Genomic DNA, 24,849 nt, shown 5'->3' on the forward strand with positions numbered 1-24,849 from the left:
TTCCTACTTGTCAAGTACACAGATAAGTCATTAACTTGTGGTAAAGTATGAGAGAAATGAATTGTTTCTATCAAAGCAAAAAAACTATCTAGTGAAGTCAAATTATAGCAATTAAATAAAGAAAAGAAGTCCATCAACTATCTACATTTAATCTAAAAGGTATAATCTTTAATATAGAAGATTTAAGGAAATATACCATGAATGTAGAAATGAAAGAAGGTGGGCAAATGTGCACAGCAAACTCCAATGTTATTTTTTGTGATATCTTTTTTCAATAAAAATGATCATCATTTGGACAGCATGCAGAGTTTCAAGGACTCTTAGGAAGAAAGGCTATTATGTGTGAAGAACACTATTGTAAATTGTTGGCCCTCAACAGAGCTGGTATAATACATTTACCTTCATTACAATGAAAGTTTAGTAAAAATATTTATACCACTGTACCAATGTATAGTGGTGTCCACATCATGTCAGTCCATTTTAGAGGCCAATTATAGCTGTCTTTCCATCTTTAAAAATTCATATGCAGGTCTGCATTTTAAAGTAACAACTAAGATGCACAATCTTGTGAATCCCTTCAAAATTGATGACACAGAATACAATCTAAAAGATCTTTAATCAAACCCCTAATTTTCAAATGAAATTGATGAACTATCACTAAAGGTTTTAATACAAGAGAATTATAATGAATGTGTATTAAGCAGCATTGGTTTCATTGACTGAAAAGAAAAAGCAATAACAATCTTTTTATAAAAAATATGAAATCAAATTGAAAATAAGAAGTAAACTTATTCCTTCCAGACTTATTTCAGACAACCAAACACATCCCCTTCCCATAATGATTTCCCCCCCAATTATAGTGTGAATCTGAGGGAGCTGTAAACATGAATGATCATTACTGTTCTGCATAATTCTTCCAGGCAATTTTTCTAAAAAATAAAAGCTAAAGTTCCAAAGTTTTGCTTTGAGGGGTACTTTTTTTTGGTCTCAGAAACAACAAGCAGGTTGGCAGTGCCAGAAATGCAAAAACTTGATCCTTGGTTTCAGATTCTTCATAGGAGTTCTATGTTACTTCTGGGAGTTCTCCTGAGAATAAATTATTTATTCACAACTAACTACCATTTTTTCTTATTTTGTTTTAATTTCTTAATGGGATCATATCCCCCAGGCATAAAGATTTGCCTATCGATATGGAAGTCAAAAAAGGGAACTAGATTTTTAGTAACTTCTCCCCTCACATTTTTAAGGAGGTATTGAAGCAAAATTTTACTGTAAAAACAAAATTACAATTATCTTATTGTTGATGCTACAGGTAGGAGCAAGACATCTTAAATTAATTACTTAATTCACTTTAGTCTCTCTTTTTAAACAAATGAGAAAATGAACAAGAAAAGTATAAAGTTGAGGCACCAGGTGGTTAAGGGTGAATCTGGACATGTTCAGCCATGGCTGCTCCTTCCTGAAGAGGAGAAACATGCTGTGGTGGCAAAGGCTGAAGGTGGTCACTGCCTAGAGAATGCTTTTCTGACTTCTCTTCTTGGTGTTGCCCAGCTGTAAAACAGAAAGATTAACACATCAATGCAAATAGTGACAGAAAAGGCCCCAAAAGACTTTTCTCTTTGAGAAATTACATCTTATGTTTCCTCTTAAGGGTGATACTGTCTAAGTTTCAAGCTGGCACTAATATGAGAAATTTTTAAAAACCATTTGCCTCTATGTGAAAAAAGTAGATATTTTTAAAAAATAAGAACCATCCAATTAGCATAATAATAATTCTCTATGAGAAAATCAGTTGGAAATCAAAATACAAATCTCCGGTTCAAAGATTTCCCTGTTTATTTCTGCAATACATTTTTAAATAAGTCTAATACTTTTAAATAAACCAGAAAATATTAATTTTTATAAAAAAAGTCATAACTCTAATATTGTTAAACTTTCCTAAAGGATTAAAATTCAGAAAAGCTTTAGACCATTCATAAGACATAGTGTGGAAAACACAAAAACATACATTAAAAAAAAATCAGAATCTTCTAGTAGGGTTGGATTAGTCCATCAGATTGGTACATTGTTAAATCTGAGTGACATCAGAAATTTTCTAATTGTCAATAACAATCTTTCTTTTTGTTTTCTTTTTGCAAGGGAATGGGGTTGAGTGACCTGTCCAAGGTCACACAGCAAGGTAATTATTAAGTATCTGAGGGCAGACTTGAACTCAGGTCCTCCCAACTCCTGGACCAGCACTCCCTCCACTGTGCCACCTAGCTGCCCCAACAATCTCTTGAAAATAATACACTCTAAGAAGTAGTTAGGTAGTATAAAGAACTGGTCTTGGAGTCTGGAGGACCTGAGTTCAAATGCAGCCTCAGACACTTAATAATTGCCTAGCTGTGTAACTCTGGGCAAGTCACTTAACCCTTTTGCCTTAAATAAAAATTAAAAAAAAAAAAAAGAATATACTCTATTTGGAACTATGCCCAAAGGGTTATAAGACTGTGCATACCCTTTGATCCAGCAATATCACTACTAGAACTATATCCCAAAGAAATCATATAAAGGGAAAAAGGACCCACATATACAAAAACATTTACAGCAGCTATCTTTGTGGTGATTAAGAACTGGAAATTGAGGGAAGGCTTACAAATTGGGGAATGGCTAAACAAATTGTGGTATATGGATGTAATGGAATACTATTGTACTGTAAGAAATGATGAGCAGGTGGATTTCAGAAAAACTTGGAACTGATGCTGAAAAAAATATGAATTGAGGCTGTGAGGGTAGCACAATGAGAACTTTGTACACAGTAACAACATTGTGAGATGATCAACTTTGATAGACTTAGCTCTTCTCAACAAAAAAAGGACTGAAGACAATTCCAAAAGACCCATGTTAGAAATGCTATCCACATCCAGAGAAAGAACTATGGAGTCTGAAGGCAGATTAAAGCATACTATTTTCACTTTTATCTGTTTTGGTTTTTCTCGTGATTTTTCCCTTTTGTTCTCATTCTTCTTTCACAACATGATTAATATGGAAATATGTTAAACATGATTACACATGTAACCTATGATTACTCACTCATGGGGAGATGGGAATGAAGGGAAGGAGACAGAAAAATGTGGAACTCAAGCTTACAAAAAAGATGAATAGTGAAAACTATCTTTGCAAATAATTGGAAAAAATAAAATAATATTAAGTGGGGGGGGATAAGAAAATAATTTTTTGCCCAAGGGGAAAGAATTTCTAAAGATAAGAATTCCTGAAATCCATAAATCAATTCAACTATTAATTCTCCCTTGAAAAATCTGATTTATTAATACTTTACTAGCAATTGTGAAAAGTCTGTCTCAAATATGACTATGTATATTTGTAAGTGCAAACAAAACAATCCTAGGAAATATCTCTGACCAAGGAAAGTGTATTGTGTTCCTGGATCTATGGGGAAATAATACTCAGCTCTATCTTCACCCTGGTTTAATCTCCGCTTATTATCTTCCAGGCCTGAACTAAACTGACTATTGCACTTTTCAAGGCAAATCATGGTTGTCTTTCACAGAGAAGTTCACAATGGAACAGTCAGAATTCAAACAGCAGGAGGCATAGGAATATTGCTTGAATTTGAAAAAATGACACAGGTCTGTGATCCTCCCACTGAAGTTAACATCACATACTTCACAGAGTTCTCTTTCTAGTGGGGTTCACAATTTCGGGGAAATTGAGAAAGTGAGTCAAAGTTCAGGTGGGGAGGAGAAAGGCCTAAGACCTATAAGGAATTGTTCAACCTTATGGAACCATCAAAACTCAGGGCAATTTAATATTTTGAAGGGTTATCATCATCATCATCAATAGATATTTAGCAAATAAGGAAGTTCTACACAATAGAACTGTCCTGCCCAAAAAGATCAGACTAAGAGGAAAAGAGTAAATATTATAGAAAAAGACATTCACTCTAAAGCAAGAATTTCCAGATAGTGAAGGTTGTTGAAATAAAAGAGGTTAAAGAGTTCATTTATTCAATCTTCATCCTTATCTACCTCTCAGCAGACTTTGACACTCCCAGAGATATTCTCTCCTCTCTAGAAAACTTAGCCACACCTCTATCAGATCATCATCTCTTTATTCATCTTGTTTATACACAGGGTTATTTAACTGTTTTCCCTCCCATTAGAATGCAAGTTCCTTGAGGGTAAGAACTGCTTTTGCCTTCCTTTTCATGGTCAGCATTTCTCAGGGCCTGACACATAAGAGCTTAATAAATGCTGCTCATATGATTTCATTTGGAATAGTGAGCAAAATGGAGGGGATCATGACAGCAAGAGGTCAATTGTGGGAATGAATTGAACCACAATGACTCCCTCTTGTGACTCAATTCTGGAGCTAATTCAGTTCCCTTCCTATTCAATTATGGGTCTAGACTGTTTTCTGTCCTGTGAAAAAAGTTTGTTCAGTTGTGGAAACTGAGAGAAAACCTGATTGTCCTTGTTTTACCTAACCCTGCATGGCTGGGAAATTGGACCACCTCTACCTACTGCTTAGAGACCCTCCCTTAACCAAGGACTTCTTTAACCAAGGTTATGCTGACTAGAAACTCAGTGAAATTCAATGGTACAAGAGATTTTCTCATAATTCTACATCCCAAGTGATTCATATGTCCTATCTGAAAATTAGACCCATTTACTGATTAATCAGTTATTGTTTCCATATTTCTCTGATTATCTGCTGACACTTGGGAGCAGTGAGACAGCCTTTTTTCTGATTTCTGAGAACTGCTGAAACTTGGAAACTTGGAAAGTCTCTAATCTTTCCTCAAACCAGAAATCAGATTACCTACCGTTTCCTTTTATTTAATTGGTCTTATTTAATTGTTTTTAATGTATAAAAGTATATGTTGGATTATATCTGACCCCAGATGAAAGAAAAAAGACAGGGACTCATATGAGCTCTCCCCCACACCCTTCCAAATACCTTTAAATAATGACTCTAAACCAATTCTATAGGGCAGAACTGACAAAAAGAGGAAGTGAAAATATTTTCCAGTCCAAGACAATTTAGAACTTTGGCAGGAAGGGACTGCTACACCAGGGTCAGAGAGGTGCAAAGTCCAGTGCTGGCCAAATTAATGCAGACCCAGATCAAGTAAATGACTTAGGAGTCACTGAATCTGTAACTGCTTCCAGTAGATGATAAGGGGGCCATACAACTGGTCAAAAGGAGATTACAGGGATGAGTTTACTAGCATTGGGGCAGTACTCTGTTGCTTTGACCATAATTGGATACTGGTTGGCAAGCTTGGGTGGCAGTCCCAGGTGGAGGAGAAACACTAGGACACCAGAGTTGCAGCCACAGTGGAGTGTCATCCAGAATAGTAAAGAGTGGTTGCTCACAGTCAGAGCACAGAATAGTAAAACAGGTCTCCTTAGATCATACCATCTTGGAAGAACTGAAAACTTAAACATCCCAGAAGAATCTTTGAAAACAATTGTACAAATCCCCAGAAGCTTGGAACAGTGCAGTCTCCCCCCCAGGAAAGAGAGCTCCACTTTAGAAAAGAATTAAAAGTGAAGTTAAAGGTTGAGAAAAATGAGAAAACAATAGGAAAAAATGAAAAGTTATCAAGGTGACAAGATCAGAGTACACACTCAGAAGAAGATAAATCCAAAATTCCTACATCCAAAACCTACAAGAAAAATTTCAATTGAGTATAGAAATCTATCTTATCCTACAAGAAAGTAGGAGGAGAAGGGGATAAGAATAGTTCAATTGAGGGACAGGGTAAAAAGACAAATGGAATAGAATAAAGAGGAGGGTGGGAGGGAACAGAATAGAGGAAAATGTATTTTGCCATAGTAATTGTAAAAAAAAACAACTGAAGTGGGGGTGACTAGGTGAATAGAGCACCAGCCTGGAGTCAGGAGTACCCGAGTTCAAATCCGGCCTCAGACACTTAACAATGACCTAGCTGTGTGGTCTTGGGCAAGCCACTTAATCCCATTGCCTTGCAAAAACTTAAAAAAAAAAAAAGTTGAAGTAAAACGTATATTGTTGGAGAACCTGCAGGTAGCCCAGGCCCAGGGCCCGCGGTGGGGATTTTAAGCTTTTCTGAGTCCGGGCTTCTGGAAAGAGGTGGAAAATTACCAAGATGTGAGAGAAAGCCCAGAACTCTGGGAGGGTGAAGAGGGTGAAAAAGGTGCCCTTTAAGTTCTTGTGTTCGTTCTCTCTCTCTCTCTCTCTCTCTCTCTCTCTCTCTCTCTCTCTCTCTCTCTCTCTCTCTCTCTCTCTCTCTCTCTCTCTCTCTCTCTCTCTCTCTCTCCTGTGTCTCTCTCCGTCTGTTCAGAACCAGCATTTTTGCCCAGAATCTCAGAAGAGGGTTGTCAAGCAGATCGGAGACCCAGAGAGCAGGAGCTTTGGACAATGAACTGGATCAGCCCATTCCTGATGTAAAAATGTCTCACAGCAACCGGGAGCTGGTGGTTGACTTTCTTTCTTACAAGCTTTCACAGAAAGGATACAATTGGAGTCAGTTTGAAGATGAAAACAGGACTGAGGCCTCAGAAGGGACAGAGATACCTACTACTGTGAATGGCAGCACCTCTTGGCACCCCACTGACAGCCGTGCGATGAGTGGGGCCACAGGACACAGCAGCAGCCTGGATGCCCATGAGACGATACCCGTCGCTGCTGTCAAGCAAGCTTTGAGGGAGGCAGGAGATGAATTTGAACTCTGATACCGGCGGGCATTCAGTGACCTGATGTCCCAGCTTCACATCACTCCAGGGACTGCTTATCAGAGCTTTGAGCAAGTAGTGAATGAACTCTTCTGGGATGGGGTGAACTGAGGCCGAATTGTGGCATTCTTCTCCTTCGGAGGGGCGTTGTGTGTGGAAAGCGTGGATAAGGAGATGGAAGTCTTGGTAGGACGCGTCACCTCCTGGATGGCCACTTACTTGGATGAACACCTAGATCCTTGGATCCAAGAAAATGGCGGTTGGGACACCTTCGTGGAGCTCTATGGGAGTGATGTAGCTGCAGAGAGCTGGAAGGGCCAGGAACGCTTCAACCGATGGCTGCTGACTGGCATGACAGTGGCTGGTGTAGTCCTGTTGGGATCCCTCTTCAGCCGGAAGTGATCATTCACTGAAACTACCTTGGAACCTCTCTGATCCACCCACTCTGACACATCTTGGTCTGTACTCTGTCCTGACACAGAGGAAATCCACTACATGCAGCTGATGTCTATCCCAGGGGCTAAACCAAGCCTTCTCCCACAGTCTCAATCCCCTCCCCACCTCCAGGGTCCTCAGTAGTATGCAGTCTGAGACCCTTGGACCCTTTTTCTGTTCAGTCTCTGAGTCCTCCAAAAAAAAAAAAACGCAACTTCTCGAACCTCTACCACATTGGGTTTGCTGGTTGCCTAGATATGATCTCTCTCCTCCTTCAGACTTCTTAAGAGCTTGGGCCCTTCTCCCGTTCTGACCAAATCAAGAAGGATCAAAAAAAAATCTTATAAAAACAAACATAGAACTTCACTAGGGGAAAAAAAAGAATAAATCTACTTTGTTTTTTTTTTAAAAAAAGTATATTGTTATTATCGTTCAGTTGTGTCAGACTCTGTGAACCCCTTTGGGATCCTAGAATGATTTAATGAACCCTTCAACTCATTTTACAGATAAAGAAATGGAGACAGATAGAGTTAAGTGACTACAACTGGAAAGTATTTGAGAATAGATTTGAACTCATGAAAATAAAGTCTTCCTGATTCCAGGTCCACCATTCTATCCCCTGTACTATCTAGTTGCCCATATATTTATCAATTGCTTTCCTTCTTAAGGAGGGGAGGAGGAAGAGAATTTGGAAATTAAAATTTTTAAAAATGAATGTCAAAGTTCTTACATGTAATTGGGAAATATTTAATGAAATAAATAAAGTTTGCTATATTCAAAAAATAAAATTAGAACCATAAAAAAATTGAAGTTTTTCCTGATAGTCTTCAATTCTCAAATCTATAGAAAACTGAGTCAAATTATAAAAATAAGTCATTCCCTAATTAATAAATGATTAAAAGTTACTAACAGTTTTCAGATGAAGTAATCAAAGCTACCTAGAGCCATACGAAAAAAATGCTCTAACTATTGACTAGAGAAATGCAAATTAAAACAACTCTGAGGTACTACCTTATACCTACTAGACTGGTTAATAGGACAGAAAAGGAAAAGGCAAATGTTGAAGGGGATGTGGGAAAAATTATATATTAATGAATGTATTGTTGGTAGAGTTGTGAACTGATTCAACTATTCTGTAGAACAATCTGGAACTCTACCCAAAGATGCATACCATGACTACCCTTTCACCTAGCAGATATGTAGGTATGTATCCCAAAAGACAGGAAAAACAAAAAGGAAAGGGGGCCTATATATAGAAAAATATTTGTAGTAGCTCTTTTCTGGTGGTAAAGAACTGGAAATTGAGGGGATACCCATCAATTGTGGTATGTGATTATGGTGGAACACTACTGTGCTATAAGAAATGATGAAAATAACCTGGAAAAACTTACACGAGCTTTTGCAAAGTGACTGACTTAAACTATTTTCAGTAATGCAATGATCCAAGACAACTGAGGGACTTGATGATGCCATCTGCCTTCAGGGAAAGAATTGATGGTATTTAAATACAGACTGAAGTATGTTTCTTTACTTTTTTTCTTAAGGTTTTTTTTTGGTCTATACTTTCGCAAAATGACTATTAAGAAAATGTTTTACATGACTATACATCTAGTCATTGACTGCCTTCTCATTTGGAGGTAGGAGTTGGGAGGGAGGAAGAGAATTTGGAATTCAAAGTTTCAATAATACATGTTAAAAATTTGCAAGTAAATGGGGAAAAATAAAATACTAAATTAAAAAAAATTCTATCCCCTTCTATATTTGGAGTCCTACCCTAAGACCAGGAAGAGGCCTGGTCCCAATCTGCCGGGCAATGATTACTACACTGATGGGCTCAGCTGGAACTTTTCTTTCCTCAGTCCTTACCTCTTTCAACAGCCACAATAGGTTAGCTGAACATTTAGTAAGTGGCTGCTCTGGGCCAGGCTCTGTACTTCAGCTGCCCTCCTGCCAGCCAACTCTTACAACTGCACTTCCTTTTATCCTCCCTACTCTCTCCCTCCTAACACTGTGTAAGGTCTCCAAACTTCATCCCTTAGGGGCCAGGACTTGGTCTCTCACAGCAGTTATTACCTCAGGCAACTGATACCCAGGTGCCCACAGGAGATGTTATGAAGGTGCTCACAGATGGTGAGGGGCTTGAGAGAGATTGTGGAGCTTTCTTTGTTATTCCCGAGGCAATACTATGGCTTTGCCCATACTCAGATCCTGGTCCCAATCTCAGGAGGAGGAGCAAAAGCACAACAAACCTTATTGCCTGCAGCACAGTAAGAACCTCCTTGTGAATTCATGGTAGAGGGGAATGTTTGTGGTCATCCATGGACCAGAGCAAAGTCACTCATAAGATCTTGGAGGAATTGAGAATTTGTAGGTCCTGGGAGGAGGGATCCCTGAAAACCGTTGCAAAAATCTCAAAAGTCTGGAACAACGCACCCTCCACCCAGGAAGCAGAGCCCCACCTTAACAAAGAGTTAACATCAAGTCATAGGCTGGAGAAATGAACAAACAACAGAAGAAAAAAAATCCAACTATAGATAATTACTTTGATCCTATGGAGGATCAAAATACTTAGAATATAACAAGATCAAAGACTGAGTATCCAAAGCCTCTAAGAAAAAATATGAATTGGTCTCAGGCTATGGAAGAGCTCAAAAAATATTTTGAAAATCATGTAAGGGAGGTAGAGGAAAATTTAGGAAGAGAAATGAGAGTGATGCAGAAAAATCATAAAAACCAAATCAACTGCTTGGTGAAGGAGATAGAAAAAAGACTGAAGAAAATAAGGCCTATGAGGAGAAGAATGCCTTAAAAATCAGAATTCTCCAGATGGAAAAGGAGATACAGAAGCTCTCTGAAGAAAATAATTCTTTAAAATACAAAATGGAGCAAAAGAAAGCTGATGAAAAATCAAGAAACAATAAAACAAAAGAATGAAAAACTAGAAGAAAATGTGGAAAAACAACTGACCTGGAAAACAGATCCAGGAGAGATAATTTAAAATTAGGAAAATCATGACCAAAAGAGCCTAGACTTCATTTTTCAAGAAATTCTCCAGAAAACTGCCTTGATATCCTATAAGCAGAGAGTAAAACAGAAATAAAAAAAAAAATCCACTGATCATCTCCTGAAACAGATCCCAAAATGAAAACTGACAGGAATATTATAGCCATATTTCAGAACTCCCAAGTCAAGGAGAAAACATTACAAGCAGTCAAACCCAAACAATTCAAATATTGTGGAGCTATAGTCAAGATAACACAAGATTTAGCAGCTTCTACATTAAAGACTCATAGGGCTAGAAATATGATATTCCAGAAGGCAAAAGAACTTGGATTACAAATGAGAATCAATTTCCCAACAAAACTGAACATCCTTTTTCAGGGGAAAAGATTGACATTCAATGTTGATTGACAGTTCAAACTTTCCTGATGAAATAACAAGAACTTAATAGAAAGTTTAATCTTCAAGTACAGGACTCAGGTGAAGCAGAGAGAGGGTGGACAAGAAGGGCAAATTATGAGAATGTTAAACTGCTTGTATTCCTGCATGGGAAGATGATACTGATAACTTATATAAACCTCATTTATTAGGGCATTTAGAAGGAGAATATATAGACAAGGCACAAGAGGGAGCTGAATTTGAAGGTATAATATATTTTTTAAAATGGAGCTAATGGGGAGAAAGGAATGTACTGAGAGAAAGGGAAAGGAAAATTACAGTGGGGTAAGTTATTTCACATTAAACAAGCAAGAAAAAGGTTTTGCAGTGGAATGGAAGAGGGGAAGATGAGAGGGAATGAATCTTATTTTCATTGGAAGGGGCTCAGAAAGGGAACATACACACTCAATAGGGTATAAAAATCTTTCTTATCCCAAAAGGGAAATAGGAAAGAAAATGGATGGAAGAAAGGGGTGTAGGTGATAGAAGAGAAGGGAGATCATGGGAAAGGGTAGTCAGATGCAACACACTTTGGGGAGAGTCAGAGGGAAAAGAGAATGAGAATAAAATAAATGGGGGGATAGGAATAGGATGGAAGGTAATAACAGCTAGCAACAGCAACTATGGGAAAAAATATTGAAGCAATTCCTCTGAGACTTACAATAAAGAGTGATATCCATCCCAAAAACAGAGATGATAGTGTCCGAATACAGACTACAAAGACGGTGCAGTGGATAGAGAACTAACCCTGGATTCAGGAGGACCTGAGTTCAAATTTGACCTCAGATACTTAATAATTACCTAGTTATGTGATCTTGGGCAAGTCACTTAATCCCATTGCCTTACAAAAACTAAAAATAAATAAAGACTAAAGCGTACTTTTTTTTTTCCCTCTCATTATTTTTCTTGAGGTTTCTCTTTCTTTGGGGGGAGGTTATGTTTACTTTTACAACTATTATTGTAATGTTTTTCATGGCTACACATTTTTAACCAACACCAAATAACTTGCTTTTTCAATGGGGGGGAGTAGGGTGGGAGGAAGGTAGAGAATTTGGAACTCAAAGTTTTGGAAGTAAATGTTGAAACTTGCTTTTGCATGTATCAGGCATTAAATAACTTTTATGTTTTTGGTTTGTTTTTTTTTTGCAAGGCAAAAGGGGTTAAGTGGCCTGCCCAAGGCCACACAGCTAGGTAATTATTGTCTGAGACCAGATTTGAACTCAAGTACTCCTGACTCCAGGGCCGGTGCTTTATCCACTGTGCCACCTAGCTGCCCCTAAATAACTTTTAAAAAAAATACATTTCATTTGTTAACACTCCATTTAAATAAATTTCATTTAGTACTATAACTAGCTTGCTGTATTTCTTCAAGAAAAAAATGCAATGACTTACGTGGCTGGAATTTTAATTCTCCACCTGGTCCTGCTGGAGGTATTCCTTGTTGTAATTTCTTTTGTTCCATCTGTTGTACCACCTGGCAAATGGAAAAAGAAGAGCTAAATATGTGAGTGGGCTAAGAGATTTTCTTTGATGAAGACAATCAACTCCTGACCCATATGGATGAAGTTTAAACCAATTCTAAGGTTGTTAAGGGGTGAGAGGTGAATGAGGACTCAGTATCCAAAGAATAAAATAAGAATATCAAAGGGATCAAATTTTGCTTAAAGGCAAGGAAGGATAAGGACAGAAATGTTCCATTAGGTTTAACAATTAAAAAGTTAGTACTTACTTTAGAGAACAGTTTCATAAGAGTGATGTGAGTAGCAGTCATCAAATTAAAGGAAGTTGGGTAAGCAAGTGGTTAGGAAGTAGCTAAACAATTCACTTCTGAGTTAATTCAACCAAGGAACTAGGTAGGGTTCTCTATTATATATGACATTGTAGTTTTGGATGAAACAAAAGGAAAAGTTGTTTGTTGTTTTTTGTTTCCCAGATAGCCAAAATGTTCTACTAGGGCAAAATTGTGAAACCAATCTGGCACCCTTCTACTTTTCAACAGGATTTCCCCTACATTTCAGTAGGATGGCCCTTGCCCCCCAGGGCAACTAGTGCTCTCATGCTACCTTATGGCAGGTTAGAACCTGTAGCCTGGCGCCTCTGGTTTCTACCCTCTACTCTGACCCCTTTCTAAAAAAAAACAAAACAACTTTTCCAGTTAACTATTAACAAAAGGAAATGATGGTTTTATTTTGGTATCAGGATGACTGGCTTTCTTGCCCAGCCTGTGTTATATTGTCACCATCACCCCACCACCTAAACAAGTTGCTTTATACAATTTGCCATTCACCTCTGCTTTTTTCTCTCTACCAGAACAGATAAAAGTTCTGGTTTGAGATCATCCTTCAATATTTTCCTCTTCTAGATAAGCACCCAACTTTAATTTCTTTATGGAAGACAAGACTCAGCATTAGGATACCTGTTAGGGTAGGTGAAATTGAAACAAGATGGGCTCACTCCCTCTTTTCTCTCTCTTAATACCATGATTCTGGTTTTGAATAGAACTAAAAGAGGAATCGTGTAACCTGAGAATTAAGCCAAGAGTGGTTTTTTCAGGATCAAATATGGCTTAATTATCAGCAAGTGTGTGGAAAGTAATAGTATGCCAGTATACATAGAGAGGACATGCACTATAGGAGTGTGTTGAGTTCTTTATGGGAGGTAATGTGACTGACTCAACTTCATTTTGTTCAAAAGATATTGAGTCATTTTGTGGTGGTCCCAGCAACAAGAAGGTAGAATAAAAATTAGCCCCAGGAGAGATTTATGGTCATACTCTATGCCTTTATTCTCACTATTCTCTGTGCCTAGAGAATTCTGGGGAACAATTCTTCCATCTTTCTCCCTTTCACTCATGAATGCTTATCAGATTTCTAAAAATCCATCCTCTTTCAGGAAGCCTTACTTAAAACTCTCCAATAAGAAATAATCGTTTTTTCGCCTTGGTACTTTAATAGCCCTTTGCACTTGTCTTAAAATCTATTTTGCACTGTAGTTCTGGTTATTAATTCATCATATTGTCAATTTGACCATTTTTCTATCTCCCACTCATGATTTTTAAGTTCTCTGAGAAGGATAACTATGACTTAATTGCATTTTTTATCTCCTGAATCACCTAATTTAATAAATACTTAATAAATGGTCAGTGAATGAATGGAAAATCTTCCTAACTCTAGGTAACCCAAATTTATAATAGTGCTCTTTGAGATATTACAAAGTACTTTTCTCACACTAATCAATAAATACTATGAATTTATAAAAAAAGAAAAGAAAATGAAGCAGTTGAACATCAATCAGGGGATGAAGGCCAAGAGCTGACCTGCTCATATTCGTGCTTCTGAGCCTGGAGCTGGTCATGCTGCCGCTGAAGCTCTTCTCTTTGCTTCTGGAGATCTTCTGCCTTCTGCTTGAGCTTGTGTTCTTGTTCATAGATGTGATTTTCAAATTCTTTCAGTTCTTCTTCTGTAAAAAGCTGCTGCTGATCCAGTGTCTATTAAGAAAAAACAGACAGGATAAGGAAAGGTCCGAGTTTTCTTATAGAAAGAATGGCACCCACATCTTAGAGGCTGAGAGCCAGAAGGGGGAGCACCATGCTCCTCATATGGTGACCACTGTCCCTGAAGGAAGCTTCTCTTCTATACTTGAGCAAACCAGACTTCACAAATCTGAGGATGCAGAATGCTTCCTGTCCAGCAGGGGCAACCTAAGACCCATTTCCAACCCAAGTCAATGTATTCATTTTCTTTACCATTACTTGTTACAAGGGAAAAATTCCTTTTGGGCTGTTGGGAAAAAGAAAGGTAAGAAGGAAGGAGAAAATAGGAAAAAAAGGGAAAAAGAAAAGGGAAGGGAGAAGGGGAAAAAAATGAAGAGTTAAAAGAAAAAAGGGATAAAGGGAAGAGGGGAAAAGGAACCTAAAGGTAATATTAAGAAATACCTAGGAGAGAAGGAATTTCAGAAGAGGACAAAGACAAGCAGGAAGTTTTGTTATTATTTATTACACTTAATATATACTTTTGAAAACTGTGCACAATCAAAAATCATGATTTTAGACACAATCCTATTTTCTGTTCTTTATATGTGTGTGTGCGTGTGTGTGTGTGTGTGTGTGTGTGTGTGTGTAAATGTTTGTGTTTTTTAAATTTGTTATTAAGAAAATTTCCAAAAGATGGCAACAATTTAAGGTCCTTTCAAGAGGTCTGGTGCAGAGTTGGTACATGCAAAGATTCCTTGAATTTTTAGAGTAGGAAAATAAGGACCCACAAGTTTTGTATATTAAAATCAGAACAGACACAAGGGGTGTCTACAAGGGTTCAATCCTTTTTTAGCAGTAACATCCAGTATTTCCTGGACTGGTTCAATACTAACTGCATCTCCTTCCAAATGCTTATTAACAAGCACACACCTCCATTTGGTGATGACCCCAATCCTGCTCATCCTAAACACACTGGGAGTACTGATCCCATCTGTAATGTGGCTGACATAGCAAAACATGCAGATGAAGCAGCCAAGATTCTCTCTGAACAGTATTATATGGCAGGCCCAGGACTAGAAATGTTTAGGTACCCTCACAATCTGTTTCACATATTTGTTGAATTGTTCAAATGAGAGCAGCAGTAGAAATTTTTGAAGACAGAAGTTTATCCATCTATTAAAACTCTAGTAATGTCGGGTAAAGAAGATTTATCCATTAAGATAAGCAATCAAGGTAATGGTGTTCCACTTCAGAAAATAGATCGTCCATTTAACTATTTGCATTCAATTGTTCCCAGACCTAACCTCGAACCAAGAGGAATATCTTTGGCTGGATTTGGATATGGATTACCCATTTCCCATTTTTATGCCAGACCTAAAACTCTATTCAAAGGAAGAAGTGGGGACTGATGCAGCAATTTATTTGAAGGCTCTTTCAAATAAATCATTTAAGAGGCTTCCAGGGTTTAATAAGTCAGCATGGAGGCATTAGAATTGCATGTGAAGCTGATGACTGGAGAAATCCTAGCATGCTTCAAAATGCTTCAAAATCAAACTTTCTAAAGAAATGACCACATTTATCCTGTTCTGTGAAGATTGTGCCTTATGCGAGTTGACCAGAAAGCACTCCTTACCTTCACATCTTGGGGGGCAGGACCCTTGCTGTTCTAGGCTTGAACATATAGTTTCATTGAACTAGCTAGGACTATTCCATGTACACAGTCCTTAGCTTCTCCATTTCTTCCACTAAAACAATAACCTGAGTGCTTTCCACAATACTTGGTGTAGATAGCTGTTCTGAAGGTTGATAAGAGTCCGATTCAGGGAAGTATGATGCCTTATATAGCTCCCCTGTCTTTCTGTCCTTCACTCTTATTACTACAGAGTCCACTGCCTATACTCCCCACCCACAGGAGCTTCCTCTTCTATCCTAAGCCAAAAGTGCTGGGGTGCATTGTGTTTTAAGCTGGATTCCAAGCCCTTCTCAAACCACTGATTAGGACCCAGAAGTACTAAGGAGTGAAGTCATCTGCTGGGGCCTCAGCAGTGGAAGATTCCTTTCCAATAGCCTTGACCTTCCCTCTCTCATCCCCCAAGTGGGACATTTTATCAGGTGCTAGGATTTTCATATTATATACCGATACATGCAATTGCTTTTCTATTTAATTTGTACACTGCCAATATATTGATTTCAAAAGTTAAAAACAAATTAAGGTCTCTTAAAATTTTGCAATTTTATGACTCTTAATGGTGTTCTGAAGGGTAGTAAGATATAATGGATTGAGAATCAGTCTTGGAGTAAAGTAAGCCTCAAGTTCAAACCCTGTATCTGACAACCACCTACCACTTCTATGAATCCAGTCAAATCACTGAACTGCTCAGGGGCAGTGCAAGGGGAGTTGACAAAATACATTAGAAAATCAGGAGGGGGCATTTCCAAACTCGTAATTCCTCATACTGCTTGAAATCACAGGTCCTGACTAGGAAAGATCAACAGCAACCCTCCTCTGTGATATTCTCAAGTTCATTAGAAGGCACTAGGAGGAGAAGATATTCCTTCATTATCTTCCCTCACACATTCTTTTTCCTTCAAATAATAGACAAAGCCACTAAGGTCAAAGAATCAGTCTCTCAAATATTATTAAAATTGTCTGAATTAATAAATATACACCTTTATTCAAAATTAAGAGTCAGATGTTACGATAGAATGCCAAGCCTGGAGCCGGGAAGACCTGAGTTCAAATTTGACCTCTGACACTTACAATATAAGTGACCTTGGACAAATCACTTAACTTGTGACTTCCCTACCTCAGTGTCCTCATTAATAAAATGGGAATAATAGTAACTATCTCTCAGGGTTGCCAGAAGGATAAAATAATATTTGTAAAATGATTTGCAAATATTAAAACACTAGCACTGCTAGTTATTATTATTATTATTATTATTATTATTATGTTTAGAAAATGTCAGATTCTGCTGATGCTGATACAGTCTAGCAGCTCTTTAAATTTATATATGCTAAACTTCTTCAGGGAGGACATAAAGTAGTAGGAATCTAAAAGTTCACAAAAAAATTAGTCATATAAAAAGTTATTAAGGATCTATATGCACTACAAAATATAGTCTATATATAAAATACAAAAAGCAAACATCTTGATGAAAGGAAGAAAACATAAGTTCATTTAAAGCAGGTATTACCTCCCAACTATCTGGTTCCAAGAATTCTTTTTTCTCAGTAGCTTTTAAAAACTCTTCCAGAGTCACTAAGCGGTCCTTGTTAACATCAACCTGATTAGAGGAAAATAGAAATGTATATTAACTTTTTCTTCCACCATTGAGACATTAAACATTCTCTTCTGGAAAGAAATACTGGAACATTATTTGACATCAGGATGAGAATGGTTTGAATTGAGAAAAAACTAATCTCTTCTGTCTCAGCAGTAAGGTCATCTTTCACTTATTCATTGCATAGCTCAAAATGTTGATTCAATTTGAGCTCAAAGGTTTCTTTAAAGTCTCTAACTAACAAATTTAAAAAGTACTTTTTTTTATTTCAAATAAAAGACTCCTTCAACTTTTGATTACCCACATTAATGATGCGAATATATGACCCTACAATCACTACTATTTGGCATCTAGAATTTATAATCTATATTGATGCCTGAGTAGGGTGATGACTGCTAATTACATATGTAATTATGTATATACATATTATTTACACCTCCAAAGAACATAGGTTTTTAAGAACTGCTTCATTTGTTAGTCTCCAGGACATAGGACATTGCCTGGCACAAAGCAGGAATTTACTTAATGCCTGTTGTTTAAATTCACTATAAACCAAATAATGAAGAAATACTATGAAAAACTCCTTCATGAGCTACTTGAAACTTTCCTGTTGCTCCAATCAATTCTGTGAATACAAAAGGATTTCAGATTTAGTGAGGTGAAGCTTCAGGCTACTTGCAACAGCAGAACAAAACTACCTTGGTCTCGGATGGTTAATGTTCCCCCCTCCACCCCCAGAATCTTACATAGTAGGCAGCATATTTACTGCATTATAATTTTGCATTTCTTAAAGTTTCTCCTTCTGCCACAGAATAAAGAATCCAGAATGTCCATCCAGGAAGTAATTAGGGGAATGAGGCAATCCCTGTAAAGTAAATCACCATTGGGCAATCTTTTCCCCCAAACTTATCCTCTCCTAATTTCTCTGCTCCTGAATGATGGCACTATCCAATCAGTTATCCATGCTTGAAACCTTAGGAGTTTCTCATTAGTTCTCATTAGAGAAACCGTCATTGGATCTGTCTCTAGATCCCACAGATTCCACTTTATCAACAGTGGGGTCCCTTGATATTTCCTACTGGGGGTATTATAATTTCCTAATTTGTTTTCCTACCTCAAAGGGATCCCCTGTTCCAGTCATGCTTCACACCTCTGCCCAAGTAGCTGCCCAATATATCCCTCTAATCAATACCAGATAATTTGAACCTTGAGTCTAAAGGATCTGAGACTCTTAATGCACGTATGAACATGGGAAATTCACTTAATCTTTTTTTTTCAGATTGGATTGAATACACTTTTGACTCTAGGTTATGCAGCTTAGCTGCCTTTGACATGAGGAGAAGAAAATCATTCTAACTCTGAGGCTAACTTCTCTTTTTAAAAAAGCCTCTTTATTAGTTCAAAATACTGTTCTGGGGCACTATTGAATCCCTCTACAAAGAATCAGTCAGTTAACAATAAAATTTCAGTGTATACTATTGCAAGGCACTAGAGCAATAATTATAATAGCACTGATACAGAGCCTTATATATGTTATTCCATTAGATCATCATAAGAGTCACAAGCCTAACTTGTATTTCAAGCACTCAAGGGGAGCCAGGAATTATTCTATTCCCCAACTAGGAGGCTTCTACAGGCTTGAATTCAGGTTATATCCATAAGGGAGGTACAATTATCAGGTGTCATTTACAGATAAGGGAACTGAGGCCAAAAATTCAATTTTCCAGAGCCTCAGCAGCCTAACCTATCAAATGGAGATGATATTTGTACTCCTTACCTCAAAGGATTTCTAATGCTTTGCACAGTTTCAAACTCTACATAAACATGTGATTAGATTCCCTTTCCTGTCAAAAACACTGAGTGGCTCCTTTCAATCAAGGCTAAAATATAAGGTTCTGATCCTACTAACCTTTCAGGTTCTCTCAAATCCAGCACCAGCCTTCATTTCCAGTCTTTTATCAGTTTTCTTCCACTAAAATATTAGGTTATAGATTAACTGAACTCTTTCTCTATCCTGATTTTCATCCTCCTTTATCAATGCCTTTTCTCAAGTGGTCCCCATTGTCTGGCATGAATAGAGCTCTTTTTTTACCCCCCAAAATTCTCCATCTCTAATCTGTTTTTGCTGAAAATATTTCCTTCCTTCAGGCCTCAACTCTATTGTCTTCTACTCCATGAAACTTCCTTGACCATAGTCCCTCTCCCTAGCTGAAAATGATCATTTCCCCTTTATCTCCTGCTCTTAGCACTTACCTTAATCTCTTGTGTACTTAACTCAATCTTCTATATTGTTATTAGTAGATAAATTATTTTACTATATTAACTATAAGCTCCTTGAGGACAAGAATGTGCTATTTTAGTATCTGTATCCTCAGTATCAAGCACTTACACTAATACTTTAGTGGTATGATGGAAAAAATGCAGAAACTGGCTTCAGAAGACCTGCATCTTAACTTAAAGCTGCTATTTATTTCTGGTATTAACTGGGGGAAATCATTTCAGCTCTATGAAGCCTTCATTTCCTCCTCTATAGAGCAAGAGAGTTGGTCTAGATCATTTGAACTGGATTTAAACTCTACGGAGTTTCACTTATTTTAGCCATAGGAACACTCCTTTTTTCCAACAGAAGACTGCAACACTGCCATACCTTAAGTAGACTATTGAAATGAGCTATAGGGTTTTAAAAATTCAACACTTTATGCCTAGTCTCTGATGACAACAGTATCTCTCTATATATTTTCAGGCTAGTCTTTAATGAATAGACATACAACTGGTCACTTTGATTTAACCTAATTCTTTACTAGCTGCTAAGAGCTTCCAGAGGTTGAGTTGTTTTGACAAATTTGACTGGAACCCAAGACTACACTTCACACAATGATAAAGCACCACAATAGGACTTCAGTGGAAGCCTTGCATACAGTAGGAATTTATCAAAGCTGTTGATTTCTATTAATTATTAAAAAATAAGTTTAAATGAAATAACTGAGACTTATGGGAAAATTCCTCTTTCCAAAATTACATTAAAACATTAATGTCTATTCTTTAGATCTGGCCATTAAATCAGTCCTAAACTGACCTAAGATGGTATACTACTGTCTAATCTATTATCTTTTATATTTACAGCATTCCCTGATCTACTACTTTAATAGCCCTATCCTAAAGGAAAGATCTTTAGGGATTGATGCTTTTTCCCCCCTAAATATTCACCATGTGCCTAATGGCATATTCTAGAATTTTGTAAGGAAAAGAAGCCAAGCACTTGATTAGCTTGCCTTCTCGACTCCCTTCCCCTTTTAGAAAATCAGGATGTTTATTCATGAACCATTGAAAAGAAAAGTTTCCGGTACAGCTTTTGTTCTTTAATTATCTACCATTATTTTATTTTATTTTTAAACTCTTATTTAACATTTAATTTTTTCTCATGTAAAATTACATGTAAATTACACATAAAATCAATTTTAATATTTTTTTCAAACTTTGAGCTCCATACTCTGTCCTTCCCTCTATTCTCTCCCTCATTGAGAAGACAAGCAATTTGATATAGATTATTCATGTGTAGTTATGCCTTTCTTTGCAAGAGACTGAATTTTTGTCCTCCTTATTAGCTTGTTTCAAAAATTCTAGCCCGAAATTTGTTTTTTATCAATTCATTGATCCATATCATGGTAGAATTTGTTCAAAGAGCCAAGAACTTAGAAATTTTCTGCCAGTAAGAAATTTTCATTCAATATTCACAACCTTCACGATAGAGTTAAACTTTTAAACCATACCTCATTCATAACATGTTCCCGCATCCTAAGCCTTTCTTCTTCCATTTCTACCATGTCATCTTCTTCATTTTTAGGGTCATATACTTTCTCTAGCTAAAAGGAGGTTGAAAAAATCCAGTATGAAAGTAGATGCAAAGTGAAATAAGCAGAACAAAGATAACAATATAAATAATAAGTATAATGATGTAAATAAAAGGACTTTTAAAAATCAAATTAATTCAATTAATAGAGGAAGAAAATCAAAGTACTGAGAGAATACAAAACCTATCTTTCTCATGGAAGAGGTGGAAAATTACCAGAAGAGAATACAGTACTGCATTTTTTTTCCCTCTTCATTGTTTTTCATTGTCATATGGGAGATTTAGGAAATGACTATTGAAATGACAAAAGGTATCAATAAAAGATGTCTTGTTTTGTTTTTTAAAAGAGAAGGTTCACAAAAAGAGAAGAGTAGGAGGAAGAAGAGAAAACAATGAATAACAAATAAGCTCAATAGGTTCCATTTTTACCTCTTTGGTAAACAGGGCTTCTAATTCTTGCTCATCCAAGAAGCCATCACTATTGACATCTAAAGTTTAAAAATAACAAGAATTGTTTTTAATAAACTAGAAAATAAATCATTAAAAATACAGTTGTTTTACGATCACTTTGAAAAGGCAGGTTCTAACATTCAGACCAAATAGGATAACTTCTGAATTGCAACTGAACCATATTTCCTACTTTGACAAGGAATGAGAACATTAGTGAGTCCATCAATGACACTACAATGTCTCCTCATAAAAAAAAATTCTGAATAATTCATTTTTCAAAATTTTTTTTAAAAAACAGAGCACATGTGCCAATTTCTTTTTCTCAGCTCTGACAGAAATAATATTTAGTGTTCAATGTTTCTGAAATAATTATAAATAGGTAAATACAAAAAATTATTCTTACTTTATAGAGAAGGACACAGTCTAAATTAAGTCACATAATGATTTACAACAGGTACAGAACCAAAAGTTACTGTTTCCTAAAACTTTCTATTAAGGTTCAACAATAAAGACTATTCATTTTACTGAAATAAAAAAAATAGTAAAAAGTTTAAGTGACATTAAGACTACATAAGGGCCCTTTTGTTGGGGTGGCTAGGAGGCACAGTGGATAGAGCACCGGCCCTAGAGTCAGGAGTACCTAAATTCAAATCCAGCCTCAGACACTTAATAATGACCTAGCTGTATCACCTTGGGCAAGTCACTTAAACCCCACTGCCTTAAATTTTTTTTTTAAATGACTAAATATAAGGCTCCGGTTAAAATAAATATAGAGTAGTAATAGTAGTAGTATTGTTAAATTCAAGTAAAAATGGAGCTACTCATTGATACATAAGGTCTCATATTGGTTTAGTTTAAAATGTAATGTTTTCTTTTAAACTTTTGATTTTTTGTTGATTTTCTTAATTTTTTAATGATGTTTTAATCAGATTCAGGATAATCTTGGGTGTATTGTAAATGGTGTGTTTGATATCTCTGAAGTTGAGTAATTTAAGTTTTCAACTTTTGCAAAAAGGAGACAAAAGTATAATATTGATAATAAATGTTACCATGCAATTTGAAAAATGTCTTTGGGTCAAAGTCACTAGGATCCAGTCCATCTGTCTCCTCCCATACTTCTTTGAGTTGGTCTTTACTTCCCTAGAAAATTGATTTTTTTTAAATTGTTGAAAGTTAGGCATCAATCTTAACTATATTGGTGTAATAAAAAATTTAAAGTATTAAAAATTACCAAAGTATTAATGCTAATAATTATTAATAATCCTTATTTCATTGACAGCAAATCTTAACTACTTTATAAGACAGATCAAAAATTTTCACTTAGCTAATGCTTATAAATCAAAAATTCTTACTGGGTGGTTGACTTTGGGATGATTTCCATGTTTCTTCTTCATTTCTTCAAATTTAGATTCTTCTTCAAGTCTTTTTTTTTCATTCAATGTTTTCAAGTATTCTCGCCTTTCATGCTCCTTCATCATCTCATATTTTTTAAATTCTTCATGGCGAGTCTTATCATAATTTTCTAAATCACTTGTAGCCTAGAAAACAATTAAGTTTTTTAAAAACTGAAAGACTACTGTTTAGAAATAGAATTTAAACTCCTTGCATAAAATTTACCCACATGTAATTTTACAGAAAAACTTAATATCAGGAAAATAGTAAAATAAACAGTAAAAGAGTAAATAATGCTAAAAGAAACAGTAAAATAAAGCTGAATTTAATGTTTTGTTTTTTTCTTTTCTTTAATTCTGTAACATGGAATTGAGGCAACTAAAAAGAAAAAAAAAAGCTCAGCTACAAGGAATATATCAAATCTAAGGTGTTCAAGATGATGACTACCATCATAATAGCTAGAGCTTATAAAGTACTTTAGGATTTAGGAAATGCTTTCTAATATGTTATTTCATTAGATGGAAAATTTCAAGTCCAGTGTCTATTATTATTCAATCTAGAGTTTTCTCTAAGTCTAACTTTGGCTTGATTTAAATCTTATAAGATTGCAATTTCATCTCCTTTTCCAAAGAATAAGATCTTTTTTTTCTAAATAGTAAAAACTATCACTTTGGTAAACAAACAAAATAGGGTCCAGGCAATGCTATTAAAAAAATAAAATAGAATAAAGATATCTAAAAACTGGGGAGAGTCACAGTAAGGAACCAAATCCAGGAACTAACTCCAGAATACCTACTCTGATAACTCTATACAAGGAAATCATATGTTTATGCTACCAAAATATTAAATTCCATTACTACACAAGATACTCTAAAGACTAAAAAGAAAAAAAATATGGTGGCCTACATCTCTGGGTTCCCTGTCAAACAATAGGATCTCAGAACAATGAGACAGACAAGATTTCCTTCAGTGCAGCATACTTACAGCCTTGATTAGCATATCTAAGTCTGTTGGTTCAAACTTGTCAGGATTCTGATGATTTAGGTGCTCAAACTGTTTCAGAAGAGCTTGATAATCTATGCCTGTGTCTGAAAGGAAATGAAACAAAGGTTTTTGGAGATTGCTATTTTAAAACAAATCTGATCTCAATTGTAAAATTTAAAACCTAACTATTCTGTCTGCAATGCTTCTATATGCTTCAACATGCCATCTGAAAAACAATTTTGTCATTCTTAGAATACAGTTGATTTCCACACAAGCCTTACTAATATTTGAACAATTGAGCCAGGTCACCAGGACTCTGGTCTAACAAGTTTTGACCTTATTTCCCATCAACTGAAAAAATAATGTCTCAGTTCTAGTTCTTATAATTTTGAGGAATGGGGAAATCAGTCATTATATTTTGCTCCTAAATATTAGTAGACATTGTATTGTATTGTCTGACAAAGTCTTAACTGAGGATCTATTCTTTAGAGATAAAAGAAACTTGATTATCAATGTATAACATGGAAACAATGTAAAGACTGACAAATTGCCTTTTGTGGAGGGTGGAGGGAGGGAAGTAAGATTAGGGGAAAAATTATAAAACTCAAAATAAAATCTTTAATGGAAAGAAAAGAGCAATCAATAAAAGTTGCAAAAAATGAGAAGAAAAAGAAATGAAACTTGATTACAATTGGAGAACAGAACTTGTCCCATTTAAGCTATCAGCATATCAGCTTCTTTCTTTTTAGGAAACAAGGGAACATTTCAAAGCCAATGTTACAGAACTAAATCAGAAGTTCTTATTTAATCTAAGGTCTCTGG

General features: G+C 36.1%; 1 protein-coding gene and 2 pseudogenes across 2 annotated transcripts in view; 2 read left to right on the plus strand and 1 right to left on the minus strand.

Moving 5' to 3' along the window:
• Window positions 1-920: 920 nt before the first annotated feature.
• NUCB2 (nucleobindin 2) overlaps window positions 921-24,849 on the minus strand; it is a 46,716-nt gene continuing 22,787 nt past the window's right edge. For both annotated transcript variants that reach the window (XM_074230188.1, XM_074230189.1), the window contains 9 exons: window positions 24,028-24,131; window positions 23,004-23,189; window positions 22,701-22,791; window positions 21,631-21,689; window positions 21,122-21,214; window positions 17,265-17,354; window positions 13,912-14,082; window positions 11,988-12,069; window positions 921-1,551 (listed from right to left, as the gene is read on the minus strand). In XM_074230188.1, the coding sequence (XP_074086289.1) occupies window positions 1,418-1,551; window positions 11,988-12,069; window positions 13,912-14,082; window positions 17,265-17,354; window positions 21,122-21,214; window positions 21,631-21,689; window positions 22,701-22,791; window positions 23,004-23,189; window positions 24,028-24,131 (1,010 nt within the window). In that variant the 3' untranslated portion in view covers window positions 921-1,417. The remainder of the gene's footprint in view (window positions 1,552-11,987; window positions 12,070-13,911; window positions 14,083-17,264; window positions 17,355-21,121; window positions 21,215-21,630; window positions 21,690-22,700; window positions 22,792-23,003; window positions 23,190-24,027; window positions 24,132-24,849) is intronic.
• On the plus strand, window positions 6,330-7,197 carry LOC141518303 (bcl-2-like protein 1; annotated as a pseudogene).
• LOC141517164 (pyruvate dehydrogenase (acetyl-transferring) kinase isozyme 3, mitochondrial pseudogene) lies at window positions 14,717-15,637 on the plus strand (annotated as a pseudogene).

This window comes from Macrotis lagotis, chromosome 3 (assembly GCF_037893015.1).
Source record: "Macrotis lagotis isolate mMagLag1 chromosome 3, bilby.v1.9.chrom.fasta, whole genome shotgun sequence".
Classification (NCBI taxonomy): Eukaryota; Metazoa; Chordata; class Mammalia; order Peramelemorphia; family Peramelidae; genus Macrotis; species Macrotis lagotis.